This window comes from Staurois parvus, unplaced genomic scaffold (assembly GCF_062004578.1).
Source record: "Staurois parvus isolate SC_StPar_1 unplaced genomic scaffold, SC_StPar_1.0 ptg000080l, whole genome shotgun sequence".
Taxonomy (NCBI): Eukaryota; Metazoa; Chordata; class Amphibia; order Anura; family Ranidae; genus Staurois; species Staurois parvus.
This window is the reverse complement of record NW_028317876.1, coordinates 706,008-722,483: the sequence shown is the minus strand read 5'-3', so window position 1 is coordinate 722,483 and position 16,476 is coordinate 706,008. Positions and strand designations below refer to the sequence as shown.

General features: G+C 38.8%; 1 protein-coding gene across 1 annotated transcript in view; it reads left to right on the top strand.

Annotated features, from left to right (window-relative positions):
- Window positions 1-4,155, top strand: part of ASAH1 (N-acylsphingosine amidohydrolase 1) — a 35,397-nt gene extending 31,242 nt beyond the window's left edge. Inside the window, exon 14 of the mRNA XM_089669569.1 lies at window positions 1,745-4,155. Coding sequence (XP_089525695.1) covers window positions 1,745-1,834 — 90 coding nt within the window. The 3' untranslated portion in view covers window positions 1,835-4,155. The remainder of the gene's footprint in view (window positions 1-1,744) is intronic.
- Window positions 4,156-16,476: the final 12,321 nt, after the last annotated feature.

Here is a 16,476-nt window from a genome sequence, read left to right as displayed (position 1 = left end):
GCCTTCATCTTATGGTCTGCGTACTTCCCTTTTTGTTTCTTCATGTGCACTTGTTATAATAACAAAACATAAAAATCTGAGTATTTCCTTTTGGTGGATGTTGTTGAGTTTAGTCAGCTTTTCCAATAAAGTTCTTTAATATTCAGTGAGCCCGGAAGAGTTATTTTGCGGTGCTCACCACAACGAACAGTGTACTTTACCTGCTATTGGAAATTCATTGTGGTCACGTCCAGATCCCTTTTGCCCAGGAGCCCTAAAAGCTCATTTTACACAAACTGTCACATAGAAAGTTGACACTTGGCCCATCCTTCGTGCTTTTCTCTGTTAGTTCTTGATGGAGCAACATATTAGCACATGATGGGAGGGCCAAGCCTCAACTTTCTCATCTAAAGAGAAAACTTGCATAAATGAGCTTTTGGAGCGCCAAGAATACTTAACGAGATTTGGCGCTAAATCATGTAATTTAGTATAGCAATTCAATAGCTGTTTAAAGTAAACTCTAGGGATGAAAAACCTTTGTCATTGCAATGGGTACCCCTTACCACTTCAAGCATTAACTTCTCATATTAGCTAGAGGATGAACAATAAGAGGATATACCTATCGGTTTCCTCACTCCTGCAGCAGCCAGTGCTCTCCTGCACTACTTGTCGCTCCCGGCTTGTAGGCAGGCGCTAAGGGTCCTCCTATATAATGCAGGACTGCTGCAGATAGCTGCGGCCAGTCAGACAAAAAAAGAGAGATTTCAATGGATGGGTAGCACAAAGAGCGGGCCTGTAGGAACAAAGAATCAGGTAAGTATATCACCTTATGGGGGAGATTTACTAAAACTGGAGCATTCACAATCTGGTGCAGCTGTGCATAGTCACCAATCAGCTTCCAACCTCAGCTTTTTCAATGAAGCTTTGACAATAAAACCTAGAAACTGATTGGTTTCCATGCAGAGCTGCACCAGATTTTGCACTCTCCAGTTTTAGTAAACAACCTCCTATTTGTCATCCCCTAGGCAGGATGACCAGCAGTTAACTCTTGCAATGGAGAGGGGGAACCACTGCAAAGGGTAAAACATTTTTGTCCCCAGAATTCAGCCTCAAGCAGTGTAAAAGTACTTGTACTCCTTTTTTTTTTTTTTTTTACGCCACATTATATAGTAATGTGGATGAAAATTTTTCAGTATTCCTCCACTGATCATACAAAGTGAACAACTCCACATAGTCTCCACATTGAAGTGAAGCCTTGAGAATTACGCACTAGGGTGGTGCACCCTTTTGTTTCCTTTCTATTTTTATTCCTCCACTGATGCTTCAGATGTCATGTTTTTTCTTGTTTTTTAATAATTACATTTTACAATATACAATATGATGTGTGATAAGTGAAATCTAGACTATACTTATGACCTGGAGTACATTATATAATGTTTCTTGGGATTTAAACAGGCAGGCGTTGTAAATCCTAAGCATGCATGCAGTGTACACTTGGATGATGAAAAAAAAAATAAAGCACCCAGATGACATAAGTATTACAGTCCACATGAATTTTTTACTGGGAGTTCATGGGCTGGACTAATAAAAACTGGACAGAATAGTGGCATTGTTCAGAATAATCAATGACAAATCATTTCTGAAGTAAAAAAGTAAAATCAGGTATCTGATTAGCTGCTTCAAGCTACATCCCACTTTTCTGTGCTGCTGCTATATGATTATATGATTCTCTGTCTTGATGTATTTTTTTTTGTATTTCCTGCAGCTTACCACATACACAGCCATGATGTCACTTTCTGAGAACAAGCTTGAGGCCTACCTTAGGGACTGTCCAGATCCCTGTATGCCTTGGTGAAAGGACAAATGCTGGAACCTGGGACTCAATAGAAAATATATCTGCTTTCTGCAGCCCATAATAACTTGAAGCTCCCTTGACTTGGAAACTTTACTGTCTTCCAAAAGAGACTGCAATAACAAGCCAGTGTGTACTGTTCTCATGTGACTCTAGCAGATTGCATTTCTTAAAATATGTATATCTTTTAATGGTGAGATTTATCTTTTTCAAGTCTTGGAAGCCTTTTTAACCAATCCTATGCCTAAACCAGTCTTATCATGTAAATCTAAATGAGCATATGTTATCTATTTCCTTTATACAGGCTTAGACATGTTCTGCATATGGCGGCATGCCGTGAGCAAAGTAACATGCAGAGTAGACAGCTGTTCTGTCCCTAAAATGAAGCCAAAAAAAAAGTCGCCATAGATTACTAATATATTTCATCACATGCCAGTGTCTCTTTATGGGATTAGTTCCTCTTTAATGCTTGCCTTATTACTGAGCTAGTGTTCAAGAATAAATTAACAAAACAGCAGTATCATTTAAAATGGTTTACTATATTGTGACAAATGCAGGGAAATGTAAATAAAATTGTAATATTTGTTTTCCTAATGATTGATATAATTGTATGTTCAGTACACACAGTGTACTAGTAACATGCTGCTGTCAGATTGTATAACTGGCTCTCTTAATTATTTTTATGTTTTTGCATAAGATGCTTCTATCCAGTTTTATTTGCACTGAACAAAACTGTATATTTCAGACTTTTTGAGCAATCTAAACCATTAGCAGGGTGATTTACTAAAGACTGTAATGTATTGCACTAGCCTCTGTTCACCTCAAAGACCCCAGTTTAAAGTGTACCTGTATATGTGGAAAATGTTCCATTGTCTTGTCTTATTTTTTGAGTAATGATTTCAGAGGTCTTTGGAAGAGGGATAAGCTCTACACATTATACTAGTTTATAGTTTTTACTGTTTAACCCCTTGACGCCGAGCGCATGCAAATATGCGGCCTCTTGGTGTCTGGGCCTTGATGCCGAGCAGCCGCGTATTTGTGTCTAATTAGAAAATACATATGTGCTTTGAGCGCACGTTCACACGGAAAGGTCCCAATCTCCCCTTTCGATCGGGACCTTTTTCTGATCGTGTGACCACCGTGACGGCAAATCACGGCGGTCACGTGACCCTAAAACCCCTCCCGGCTTCTGAAACTCTTAAAGGGCCAGGAGGTGCCGGCGCAAAGTGGTTAAAGAATATGTAAACCCTCACCTTGTAAAACAACTAATTCAGTTTAAAATAGAAATGAAGGGCAAAATATTTGTGTATAGATATAAAACAAACACATTCTAAACACTTTTTTCCCCTTTTTTATAAGTGTTCCTCTGTTATCAGATGCATACGAGCTGGGGGAGGAGAAACAGCAGCACACTAATCTTCCCAGTGAATGGCTGTGCAGGGGGGGGGAATCGTGTCAGGACAAGTCTGACCATTGGAGGAGAGCAGGCAGAGTTCCCAGCACAGCTAGAGAACTGACCATGGTATGTTCTGCTTAGTGTGGTCAGTTTTTCATAAGAAAGCAGAGGAAGTGGTAGGAAGTCCAGGAATTTCACACAAACGAAGCAATACAAAGATAACAGGACTTTTTTTTCATAATTGCACATGGTACAGCAGGCACGTATCAGGAATATAAAATCTTGGGTTTACATATTCTTTAAGTGTTGCTGTCTTGTACATGGTGTAAGGCAAGACTGTGGAATAGCTTAAAATGTCATTGTTAACTCTGATTTTCTGAATGACTGTTGGAGCTTAATCAGGAAAAAAAAAGAGCCTTACTGGCGTAGATAATGACTGACGCATAATTACTTTAAAATAAAGTAAAAACAAAATACAATGTGTACTAGAGATGAGCCAATTGATTTAGTGATGTCTAAATATATTAATGCTGATTTGTGCATTAAGCAGAATCCTACAATTGGTAGAACTAGTGAATCACAGATTTCTGATTTGCCGAATATTTCCATGTAGATCTGTCTGATGCATGGAGAATCGTGCTGTTCAAGAATCTATTTGTGGTTTTCTGCAGATGGAAACATACTGAAGTCTGTTCAGGTGAATGAAAAAAAAAATTTGATTCACCTGATGTACATCAATTTGCTTATTCCTCAAATCTACCTCTTCTATAGCATTATGTTCAGTAAGGCTTTTAAGTGGAATTTAATAAAAAGGCGTGGGGGTGTTCTGTTTTGCACTGATAAACCAAATCTTTTTAAAGCAATGCAATCCTATAAAATATACTGTATAAGAATCTATTTAAGTAAAGAATTACTAATTCTACTATCACTTGGTGTTGTGTCTTTACTAAAATTCTAGAATGTTATAGATGTAGGACTCGCACAAACCGTTATCTTTTTTCCCCACATGCCTGTGCTACTCACAAAAGTGAGTTTTATGGACAAGAGCTGTATTTCCATGACATCACTCGCATGTTAATGAATTCTTCTGCGAAGTCTTTTCCATGTCAGTATTGTGCAGCAACAATAAAAGCAATACAGAGTGCACATCTCAAATCACCAGGTGGTGTTAGTGAGCGTAAAATCAGAGCAAGCTCTCACTAGAAGATAACAAGTGAAAGATGTGATTCAATAAATCACATTATAACTCACCATGTAAAAATATCCACAATTGTCATTGCATAATGGTCACTGGTGCCCAGGCACTATATAATAACAGTCCAGCACACAGTCTAGGGCTTCTGGGTGGCCAGAGGGGGAGCTTTGGGGAAATGAAAAGCATGAACAAAGAGAAGAAACCCGCTCACAGACTACAGTATAATATGCTAAAAACAAAGTGTATTTATTATGTATTGAAAATAATATGCACTCACAAACACACCAGGAGGCAGAGCATAGCATGACCAGGGGAGCAGGTAAGCCACTCAGGTGTAGCGTGGAGTAAGCCCTGCTGGGCTGTACAGAGAGGAAACACTGCAGGAGCCTAGACCGCTGAGTTGCATGGAGGGTGACACTCTTGCTGTCAATGGAAGCCCCCCTGCCTGGATGACGTCCTCGTGGAATAGTGTCAGGGGTGGAACACATATCGGAGGGATTTCCTCTAGACTGGCAATCCACACTACACCTGAGTGACCTACCTACTCCCCTGGTGTGTTGCTATGGATTAGTTGGTGATATTTTCTATAGCTTAGATATGTGATTTTAAGTTACATGTGTTGTTTAGAAGATAAGGCTCCCCTATTGATATGCAAATTAACCTGCTGGACTAGTTTATGAGCTCAGCACAGGAAAGTCAGGCTATGGGATATGATGTAGCAGGAAATAGTGGGGAGGGGAATAGGACTTTTGAACAGGCCATGTGCTCAGACAAAGAGTTGTTCTGGGGACAGAAGAGAACCATGCATAAGATTCCATCAATGGATAGCCCAAGCTGAGCAGTTGTTTAGTATAGTATATGTATTGCATACATATTGTATTTTCTTATTTGCTAGATAGATTGTCAGCTTATGAGAAAAGAGGCAAGAAGGCGCTTCGAAGTGCAGTAGATCTGGAACATTTTAATAAGAACAGTAAAACCATTTCCAGAAGTGGTACAGATAACAAGCTCATCAATGAATGTTGCTGCGGGGCATCTGTCACTGTGTAGCAACCCGCTATGCCACCCAGCAGCTGCAGGGAGAGCGCAAAACCAGAAGTGACTTCAAAAGGGGCAGTGACGCGTTTCGGAGCATGTGTGGAACACTCCTTCATGGCACACACTCTGAGCTCCCCCTGCAGCTGCTGGCTGGCATAGCGGGTTGCTACAGTGACAGGAGCCCTGCAGCAACGTTCATTGCTGAGCCTGTTATTTGTACCACTTCTGTAAATGTTTTTAACCATTCTTATTGAAAAGTATTTTATTTTCATTACATAATAAAAACACATTGTTTCAAGCATACTACACTATAATCTGTACATGGGGTTTTCTCTTTATGCAATAAATAACATGTTGCATGTTGAAAAATGTGGGATTTATTAATGGGCCTGGTTATATGGGAAGCCCAAGTTCTTTGTAAAGGTCCAGCTTGGCCCCACCCTCAAGCATCCACTTGAATCCTAAAAACAATGGGTTGCTTACTGACCAATAGGGAAGCAGAAAGGGACCTGAGCCAAACTTGACGGTCTAGATTTGCATTACCTTTAGCTGTCTGTACCTGAATCAAATCATTGTTTGAAACTACAGCTCACACTGAAGGAAACAATTTTTTTCATCATATGATTAGTCAGAATAGCTGTTTTGTAACCAATTTCCCAATTTTATTTTTTAATTTATTGTTTTTGTGTGATGACGCAACCCTGGGAAAGGGTGGGGGGTATTTGTGGACACTCTATGTAATGCTGCTGAACTGAGCAGCACTCGTGTGTCCTTATGCAGGAGATAGTGCACTGCCACTGAGAAAGAAGAATGCATAGCATTACGGCTGAAGAGTACATGAATGGTATGCACAGAGAGTTTAAAGAGAAAAACTAACTAGAGAAGGGGGGTGGCAAAAGGTGGAATTCCATTGTTTAAATACATAATATACAGAGGCTTCATCATCAGTCCTACAGTCCTTTTCTATTCTATGATTGCGTCTTGCACACCACCATTCAACTATTCAGTATGGAAGCCCAGCGGGTCAATGGAGACCTCTGCATTACTTTGTCAGGAGCACTCCTATAATAACAAATGTTTGTTGCCTTTTTCACCTGAACCCCAATTTGTTTTCTGTAAGCCTTATTATTTACAGAAACTTAAAACACATTGGAATATTATTCCAACAGACAGAAATACAGTCAAGTCCATAAATATTGGAACATCGACACAATTCTAACATTTTTGGCTCTATACACCACCACAATGGATTTAAAATGAAACGAACAAGATGTGCTTTAACTGCAGACTGTCAGCTTTAATTTGAGGGTATTTACATCCAAATCAGGTGAACGGTGTAGGAATTACAACAGTTTGCATATGTGCCTCCCACTTGTTAAGGGACAAAAAGTAATGGGACAATTGGCTTCTCAGCTGTTCCATGGCCAGGTGTGTGTTATGCCCTCAATATCCCAATTACAGTGACCAGATAAAAGGTCCAAAGTTCATTTCAAGTGTGCTATTTGCATTTGGAATCTGTTGCTGTCAACTCTCAAGATGAGATCCAAAGAGCTGTCACTATCAGTGAAGCAAGCCATCGTTGGGCTGAAAAAACAAAACAAACCCATCAGAGAGATAGCAAAAACATTAGGCACGGCCAAAACAACTGTTTGGAACATTCTTAAAAAGAAGGAACGCACCAGTGAGCTCAGCAACACCAAAAGACCCGGAAGACCACGGAAAACAACTGTGGTGGATGACCGAAGAATTCTTTCCCTGGTGAAGAAAACACCCTTCACAACAGTTGGCCAGATCAAGAACACTCTCCAGAAGGTAGGTGTATGTGTGCCAAAGTCAACAATCAAGAGAAGACTTCACCAGAGTGAATACAGAGGGTTCACCACAAGATGTAAACCATTGGTGAGCCTCAAAAACAGGAAGGCCAGATTAGAGTTTGCCAAACGACATCTAAAAAGCCTTCACAGTTCTGGAACAACATCCTATGGACAGATGAGACCAAGATCAACTTGTACCAGAGTGATGGGAAGAGAAGAGTATGGAGAAGGAAAGGAACTGCTCATGATCCTAAGCATACCACCTCATCAGTGAAGCATGGTGGTGGTAGTGTCATGGCGTGGGCATGTATGGCTACCAATGGAACTGGTTCTCTTGTATTTATTGATGATGTGACTGCTGACAAAAGCAGCAGGATGAATTCTGAAGTGTTTCGGGCAATATTATCTGCTCCTAGTCAGCCAAATGCTTCAGAACTCATTGGACGCCGCTTCACACTGCAGATGGACAATGACCCAAAGCATACTGCAAAAGCAACCAAAGAGTTTTTTAAGGGAAAGAAGTGGAATGTTATGCAATGGCCAAGTCAATCACCTGACCTGAATCCGATTGAGCATGCATTTCACTTGCTGAAGACAAAACTGAAGGGAAAATGCCCCAAGAACAAGCAGGAACTGAAGACAGTTGCAGTATAGGCCTGGCAGAGCATCACCAGGGATGAAACCCAGCATCTGGTGATGTCTATGCATTCCAGACTTCAGGCTGTAATTGACTGCAAAGGATTTGCAACCAAGTATTAAAAAATGAAAGTTTGATTTATGATTATTCTGTGCCATTACTTTTGGTCCCTTAACAAGTGGGAGGCACATATGCAAACTGTTGTAATTCCTACACCGTTCACCTGATTTGGATGTAAATACCCTCAAATTAAAGCTGACAGTCTTCAGTTAAAGTACATCTTGTTCATTTCATTTCAAATCCATTGTGGTGGTGTATAGAGCCAAAAATGTTAGAATTGTGCCGTTGTCCCAATATTTATGGACCTGACTGTACCTCCTGGAGCTATGAGATGTACCTCCATGGAACTTTGGGGAAGGGTCCTTTTTGTTACTTTGGTGAGATGCAGTTCAATTTTGTAGTCCATAGACTTCAGTGGAAATGCATCTAAATCGCATCTACATGTCTTTTTTAATGCACTTTTGTGTTGGATTTGAGCAAACAAAAGTGTGTAAACAATTTTAAAAAATGTAAAAAGAAACAAAAAATAGTTAGACCAGGGTTTGATCTAGATCAGAGTTAGTGTTATGGTCAAAGAGCAAGTTAAGAGTCAAAGGCGGGGTCAGTTTGGGTTGGATTTTTTTAAGAAAACAAACATTTTTAATTAGCATCAGCGTCAGGTAGCATGTCAGTGTGTTTTAGGTAGGATAAAAAAATAACATAAATGCGCACTATTGTTTCTGACCCTACTATGGGTACAAACAACAGTTAACATACACATATGTGGCATCACTGGGATCGTCAGGAGCAGCCAAAATTATTATGGGTTGTTCTTTGGTGGTAAGTTATGATAATAGCAATACATATACATCTAAAGTAAAAAAAATATTTTGTTACTATTTTTGGGCCAGATTTTCTTTGATAATAAAAAAAATAAGGAGATATCCATTACCATTTACTGAGGTTGGGATGATATGTACAGTTTTTCTAAGACAAGTCAAAGTTGCAAAATTGTGTTTGGGCATTAACATTAGATATACCCTCTGTCACAAAGAGGTTAACAAGGGGGCTTCCAGATCTTGTCCCCCCCCCCCCCCATGTGAATGAGTTAGGGGTACTCATTCATCCAAAAAATGTCTAAAGTAAATGAAAACACAATACAGCTTTTGACAAGTCCTTTATTAAAAAAATCACAATGAATGACCCACATGAAAAATAAAATACCCACTGAACATGACCATTGCTTGACACTCGCCAAGTGACAGTGCCACTTTCCCCCGCTGTTAAGTTTTTTGCGGGTCAGTGGCTGGCATTCATTGTGATTCTTTAATAAAGGACTTGTCAAAAATGTGAGCTTTTATTTTTGACTTTTTGTTTATGAATGAGTAGGGGTACTTTGTACTCCTACTCATTCACAAGGGTGTGGGGGATCTGAGGCTTCTAAATTCTGATAAGCTACCCCCAGCAACCACTGGTATTGTTCAGCAAGGGGGGGGGTGCTCTCTTGTCTCCTCCCCCCTTTCCTAGCCTGCTGTGCTGCATGCTAGAACACTGCTGCGATCAAATTTTAATCCAACTTTCAAACCCTTTGGTTTGGTAAGGATTTTGGGAACGACCCCATGCCTTTTTTTGGTGTGGGTTTCCCTTTAAAATCCATGTCAGACCGAAGGACCTGAAAGTTGGATCAAAATCTGATCACAGCAGAGTGAATCTAGCCTAACCTACGGTTCACATATATGCAAATTGGAATGCGTTTTGAACCACATCCGATTCACATGATATGTGAATCAAATCGGCTTTCTATGAAGCCGGTTCACATATGTGCAAGCCGGCCGCAGTCAGATTCAGGTCAGGTACGATTTTCAGTCTAGTTCAGGTGCAATTTCTAGTGTCATACACTTTAAAAATTTGCATCTAAACCGCTGAACAAATTCACCAGATCTCTTTTTACAAATGAACTCGGTCTAATGCCAACCACAGGCAGTTTGAAAATCGTCCGATTATTCATCCGAAAGATTAATCGGGCGATTTTTGCACTGTTAGTGGGTTAATTTGTCGTCCGGTTTTCGAGTTTTTTCCACTTTTGGATTATCGGTCATGTTGGAAAATTTGTGGAAAATTACCAATTTTCGCGTCAATGATGGTCAAATCATACGATCGTTTTTACGAAAAAAATATGCGCATGAACCATGACCTGGAAGGAACAGAAGTTTTGCCTGTTATATGGGGTGAACTTTATGACTTGGTTGCCAATTTTCTTAATAATTGGTGGTTACGTTGGTTTAACGAACGACCGGTGTTTTGTTTATCAGACGAAAAAACAGATAGTTTTTGAGCCGTCTATGGCCTGCATTAAGCTTTGAAAGTTAATGTAGAAACTGACTGGTTGACATGCGTAGCTGCTCCAGATTCTGTCTGCTCCAGTCTTCATAAATTCTCCTCTATGGCTGGCCATACATTATACAATTTTCTTGAGATTTTTGCTTTAGATTTACCAAAAACCATATAATATGAGGCCAAACCTAAATAACACTTTCAGTTGTATCCAATTAGGCAGGCCCTTGTACTACATAGTTGAAGGTAAATCTAAAGGAAATTGGGCAGAAATTTGACAGAAAATTGGATAGTGTATGGCCAGCCTTAGTTTCTCTTCTTGTTGTGTCTTGTTGGAAAAAGTTTAGTGTCCCATTGCTTCCAGTCCAAATGAGAGAGTTAACCCTTGTCAGTCAGTCCCCTTCAATCCTATTGCTATGACATCTGTTCTCTTCCGGATCCTGAAAGTAACCCTCTGCTGGCCAGTCAATAGAAATTGTCCATGCCAAACAGGCAGCAACATGGACACCTGGAAGAAGATCCCATCCAGCAAGCAAACAGAGAAAGGAAGGGATGATTATGTGACTGTGGCTTAAATTAAAGTGTAACTAGAGGCAAAACATTTTTTTTAATTTCTCATTGCAAAGATTTCCCTTCACTTCTTGCCCCTTAGCCAAAAAAGAAAGTGAGAGAAATCCCTCCAAAATTAAGGAATCCTGATGTGTCCCCTGAACTAATATCCCCATTGGAAGATCTCTCCTCTAGTACTGTTCTGATGCCAACCCAAAATTTGGGATTTTCTTTTACTTTTGATGAGAACGGTAAGCAGGACTAATAGAGAGGGGGAATCTCTTGAACGGGGACACAGACAATAAAAACTGACAGTTGTCCTAACCCCTCTCCACTCTATCCAAAACTATAAAAAAAGTTATGCCTTTAGTTAGCTTTAAGTGAAACTAAGGATTTAGATTTTTATTAGGCAAGCGGCCAGAGTGAGGTGTGGGTGTTTAAAGGTTCCTGTATCTTATTCAGCATTTAATGAACATTCTAATTTAAAAAGGGGACCGACCTCTGAATACCACACTTTGTACTTGTATGCGTTATATTTTGTTGAAGATTCATTTGGAATATGTTACCCAGTAGTGTCAGTTTTGCTTCACCAAAAAAGGCTGCAGCTGACCACTAGGTTTTAATGATCTTCCTTGTGTGGTCTCATTAATCACGCAAACCTGTGTAATGAAGCTGAACACATTCATGTTCCCATTGCTCTTTGCATCAGCAGTGCCAGAGGTAAGTGTTTTACTAAAATGTTTATGTACTTTCTATGCAGATCTAGGAAGACATGCTCCAAACTTCAATCTATTACTAGACTGCATGAAGTACACACAAGGGATTAGGGAGTAAGGCAAAAGTAATGTGCACACTGCAGTTGTCTATGCCAACCAATCAGAATCCATCCTGATATCTGCCAGTGATCACTATACAGAGCCTGGTAATAATCAGCCACTATTTTGCTTACTTTGACTGAATTGTGTAGATATGTGCTTTTACATTGAATTATTCAAACTTACATATTGCACCTGACAAGTAGTCATACTGCCAACCATAATATAAGATGTACAGGTATGGCTTTCCCTACAGGTTTGAATAGTCTCACCTTTAAATACTAAGCAGCTACTTAATCTGATGGCTGTGTTATTATGTAAATTAGGATTGTCTTCTCTTCTCCTTAAACCTGAATGAATTACATCAGCTTTGTTAGCTAATGAAATTATTATTATTTTATTATACAGTATTTATAAAGCGCCGATAGTTCACTCAGCGCTGTACATTACATGCAGGTAAACTACTGAATGATACTAAACATCATCTAGAGCAGCCACATAACCTGTGTAATACATATGGTTAGGTTTAAAGGGATGAGGTGGCAGCCCTACTGACATTAGTAATAGAACTCTGCAGATTTTGGAGTATGGCCACATATGTTCATTCCAGTAATTTGGCCACCAAATGACCAGATCATTAAGGGGATAAAAGAATAATTGGACTACGGGCAAATACACAAAGTCTATTGTGTAAGGGGTTTTCCATCCTGCATGATCGCAATCCAAGTGGATGACAACTAATAATAGATACAAACTATATGAATCTTAACAGACAGCTAAACTTGTCATCAGTTGGGGGAGTTAATTGAAAGTATACAAAGAGATGTACAATAAAGCAAAGCAATACTACATAGCAAAATTCAGTAAGTGCAATTGGCAGAGCAGAAAGTATGGGAGCCTGAGGATCAGTATGGCAGCTGAGCAATCAGTGTTTTCACAGATCAGAAAAGGCAACATGCGTATTTCTTTGAGTACAGGGTTCCTTTAAGGCCTGGCAATCATTTTACTGGTTTTTAAACATGTGACGACAAATACAACTGCTGACTTGTTTTTATAGGGACAGGCACAGGAGCTGCACTTGCATCAAAAAAAAGCACCTTGTGCAGCAAGCATAGTGATTTATTACATGCAACCAGTAAAGACAGTCTGAATCTAAGTCCTCATGCACACTTGATGTTTTTACAGCTGGGTTTGAAGCCAAAAAAGGCTTTTGACATTTTTCCTACAGCCAGTAAACCCCCCAGCATATTATCCTATGTGTCCATGCACACATACACTGTAATCAGCGTGTTTTGGCTAAGACGTTTTTTTGGCTGGAAAAAAACCCAGGACTAGTGGGTTTCTAGAGGAGTTTTTTAGCTGTAAAAATGCTCTAACATTGAAAAATGTAGCAAAACACCACACAACTGAGTTTTTGGACTTTTTGTGAACAAAAAAAAGCTAAAAAGCGCAAATGCGGGAAAACGCCACTAAACACAGCAAAATCGCTAAAAAAAGCTGAAAAACTCACATTTTTAACATGACGTTACACAGCTAATGTTACCAGCATTGTCAAAACGCCCTGTGTGCATGAGGGCTAAACCATGAATTGCTGATCCATCTGCAATTCACTAGGTAGTGATTCCATAATAGGGTTGTTAGCAACCTCCTTAGTGTTTTTTATAGGTTAAAGTAGCAAAAACAGTGATGGGCAACCTACCATAGCAACTGATTGGGTTATCACACTGACAAAATCAGGATCATATATGAGGTGATTACATTACCATACTATCTGAACATGTTTGCAGAGGTAAAACCAAGCACCGACACATAGGTTTTCTGAGTCAAAAGAGGAACAAAACTGCTATGGTTCACAGAGAGCGAGAATCAGAACCAAGTTGTACAGAATGAGTGGGCAACCAGTGAGTACATAGTACACAAAGCCACCAACCAAACTTCAAAGGCTACGCAGGAGCAGTATTGCTGTCCTAGTAAGACCAAACAAATTCACGCTAGGAGTAAAAATAACTGCAAGTGCTAATGTAAACCACTATCAAGTGTATAAATACTGGTGCTGCTGCTCAAGACTAAGCCACTAACAATTACATTCACATTATAAAACAGCACCCTGTCCTAGGCCAAGGCTTATGAAGAAATGCAGCCTTGGTTGGAATAACCAGTAAAACCAACAATAATTCATTTAGTGTGAATGAGACCTTACTTGGCATGCTCAGGAGACCAGGATGATATAGTACTGGTATTGGGTTGGATAACGGAAATACAGGCATACCTCGGTTAACATAATTTTTGGTTTACGAATGAAAATCCATTGAAAATAATGCCTCGGTTTACAATTTTTTTCCGCAATATGAACGGAATAATTGATTTTCAATGCATTTACAATTTTTTTTTTTAACCGTTGCACAGGACACGGCCGATGACAGATCTGTGTACCAGCCCCATTGCCAGTACCATGTGACCTGCTGTGACCAATCACAGCAGGTCACATGACAGTTGTATACAATGGATGGCTTCCTTTCATGCCATCCATTGTATACAAGTGTGTCTAGCTGTGAATGGTCGCAGTGATCACATGCACAAGCTGTCCAATCACAGCTCAGCTGTGTCATGTGATTAGCCGTGGCCAAATCAAAGCTTATCACAAAAAAAAACCCTGAATGAATTGATTTCATTCAGGTAAATGCTTGCTTATAGCAAAGTAATTCTTTGCTATAAGCAAATTGTGTAAAAAAAAAAAAAAAAAAAAAAAAAATACTGATCACTTCCCCAAAGTAGTACAATGTTACTATAGTAACATTATACTACTTTGGTCATAGTGAAATATAAAGAACAAATCTTAAAAAAAGAGAAAAAAATTAAAAATAATAACAAAAATAAAAAACTATCAATTTTTTCTTACTGTCACCAGTCAGATCACCGCCATGCCAGTTATATGATGACGCTGTACGGCACTGGTGACAGTATGTAAAAAAAAAATTGTGAAAATCATTTTTTTAATTTTTTTCAATTTCAAAAAAATTATGACAAAAACATTACAACTTCAAAAAACTCGCCATTCCTCTTATGAAGTACGACGGACTGTCTACTTTGCAAAAAGGGGTCCTTTGGGGGATATCTGTACTGTTCTGACATTCTTGGACCTCAAGAAATTAGATTGGCTGTCAGTACTTCAGGACTGATCAATTTTCAGAAATATCCCATAGTTTGTGAACTCTATAACTTTCCTACAGACTAAATAATAAATACTAATTTGGGTTATTTTCACCAAAGAAATGTAGCAGAATACATCTTGGCCTAAATTTATGAAAAACAATTATTTATTTGCAAACTTTTATAACAGAAACAAAGAAAAACTTTTTTTTTATCAAAGTTTTTGGTCTTTTTTTGTTAATTTAGAAAAAAATAAAAACCTCAGTGGTGATTAAATACCACCAAACGAAAGCTCTAGTTGTGTGAAGAAAATTATAAATTTTTAGTTTGGATACAGTGTTATATGACCGCGCAATTGTCATTCAAAGTGTGAGAGTGCTGAAAATTGGCCTGGGCAGGAAGGGGGTAAAAGTGCCTGGTATGGAAGTGGTTAATCATGTCCCTGTATAGTACTATGCCTTTTAAAGTGCACTTTATAAAGAGTTTTGAACAGATAAAATACATTTTTTTTTTTTTACTTTTTTTCTGACCTCCGGAATGGATTAATTGGTTTTCAATGCATTCCTATGGGAAACTGCGTTTCAGTTTACAAATTTTTTGCAATACGAAAAGTCCCGCAGAACGCATTAAATTCATAAACCGAGGTATGCTTGTACTTATTTTCTGGTATATCTTACATACAAAGTCTCCTGATGATATAAGTTGGAAAGGCACAGTTTGAAAATGGGTAACTTAGAACAATGTAGGAGTATCAATTGTATTGAAAATGTAGGTCTGTATTTGTGCTCTTCACCTCTCAAGTGCAGGTTTATTGGTCTCTGGATTTTTTTTTTTTTTTTTCACAAAATTTTTATTAGTTTTTTAAAAGTATAACAAAACAATAGGAAAGATAATAGCATTCAATTACTTATTAACATCTCAGCAGGTTGGTCTTCAGAGTTGATATTTGCATATCTCTAATGAGGTAGGAAACGTTTCTGATGAAGCCTGAAGGTCAGCGTCTCATGCTTCATTTCATGGGACATCAATAATGATGACCAGTGGATGAGTTTATGGGGTGATAAAGAGATATTCTAATGACATTTTGCATATGGAAAGCTCTAGACTAGAGAATTACCTGATTCTTATGAAAGCACTGAATATTTGTGCTATGCACTATAAAGCTTGACCTGAATGATAGTGACAGTAAGCCCTCATGCACACTGCACACACGTTTTGTTAACGCTGGTAATGTTGGCTGTGTAAAGTCACATTAAAAACGTGAGTTTTTCAGCTTTTTTATCATTTTTGCATTAGTGTTTAGCGCCTTTTTCTGCGTTTACGTTTTTTTCCTGGTCAAATAGAGTCCAAAAATGCCGGTTTGCGGCGTTTTTTAGCATTTTTACAGCTAAAAAACTCCTTTAGTCCTGGTTTTTTTTCTAGCCAAAAAAAGCTGATTATAGTCTGTGCATGGACACATAGGATAACATACTGGGGGGTTTAAATAGCTGTAGAAAAAACGTCAAAAGCCAAAAACAGCAGCTGTAAAAACGTCCAGTGTGCATGAGGACTTTGGATGAGGTTTGTATCTTAATTTGTGTAAATATCTTTGTAGCTGCAGTCGGGATATAACATAGTCTTTATGTAGCCATGTATCTTACATTGACGTACTGCAGACTGAGCTGAATGATGCAAAGTG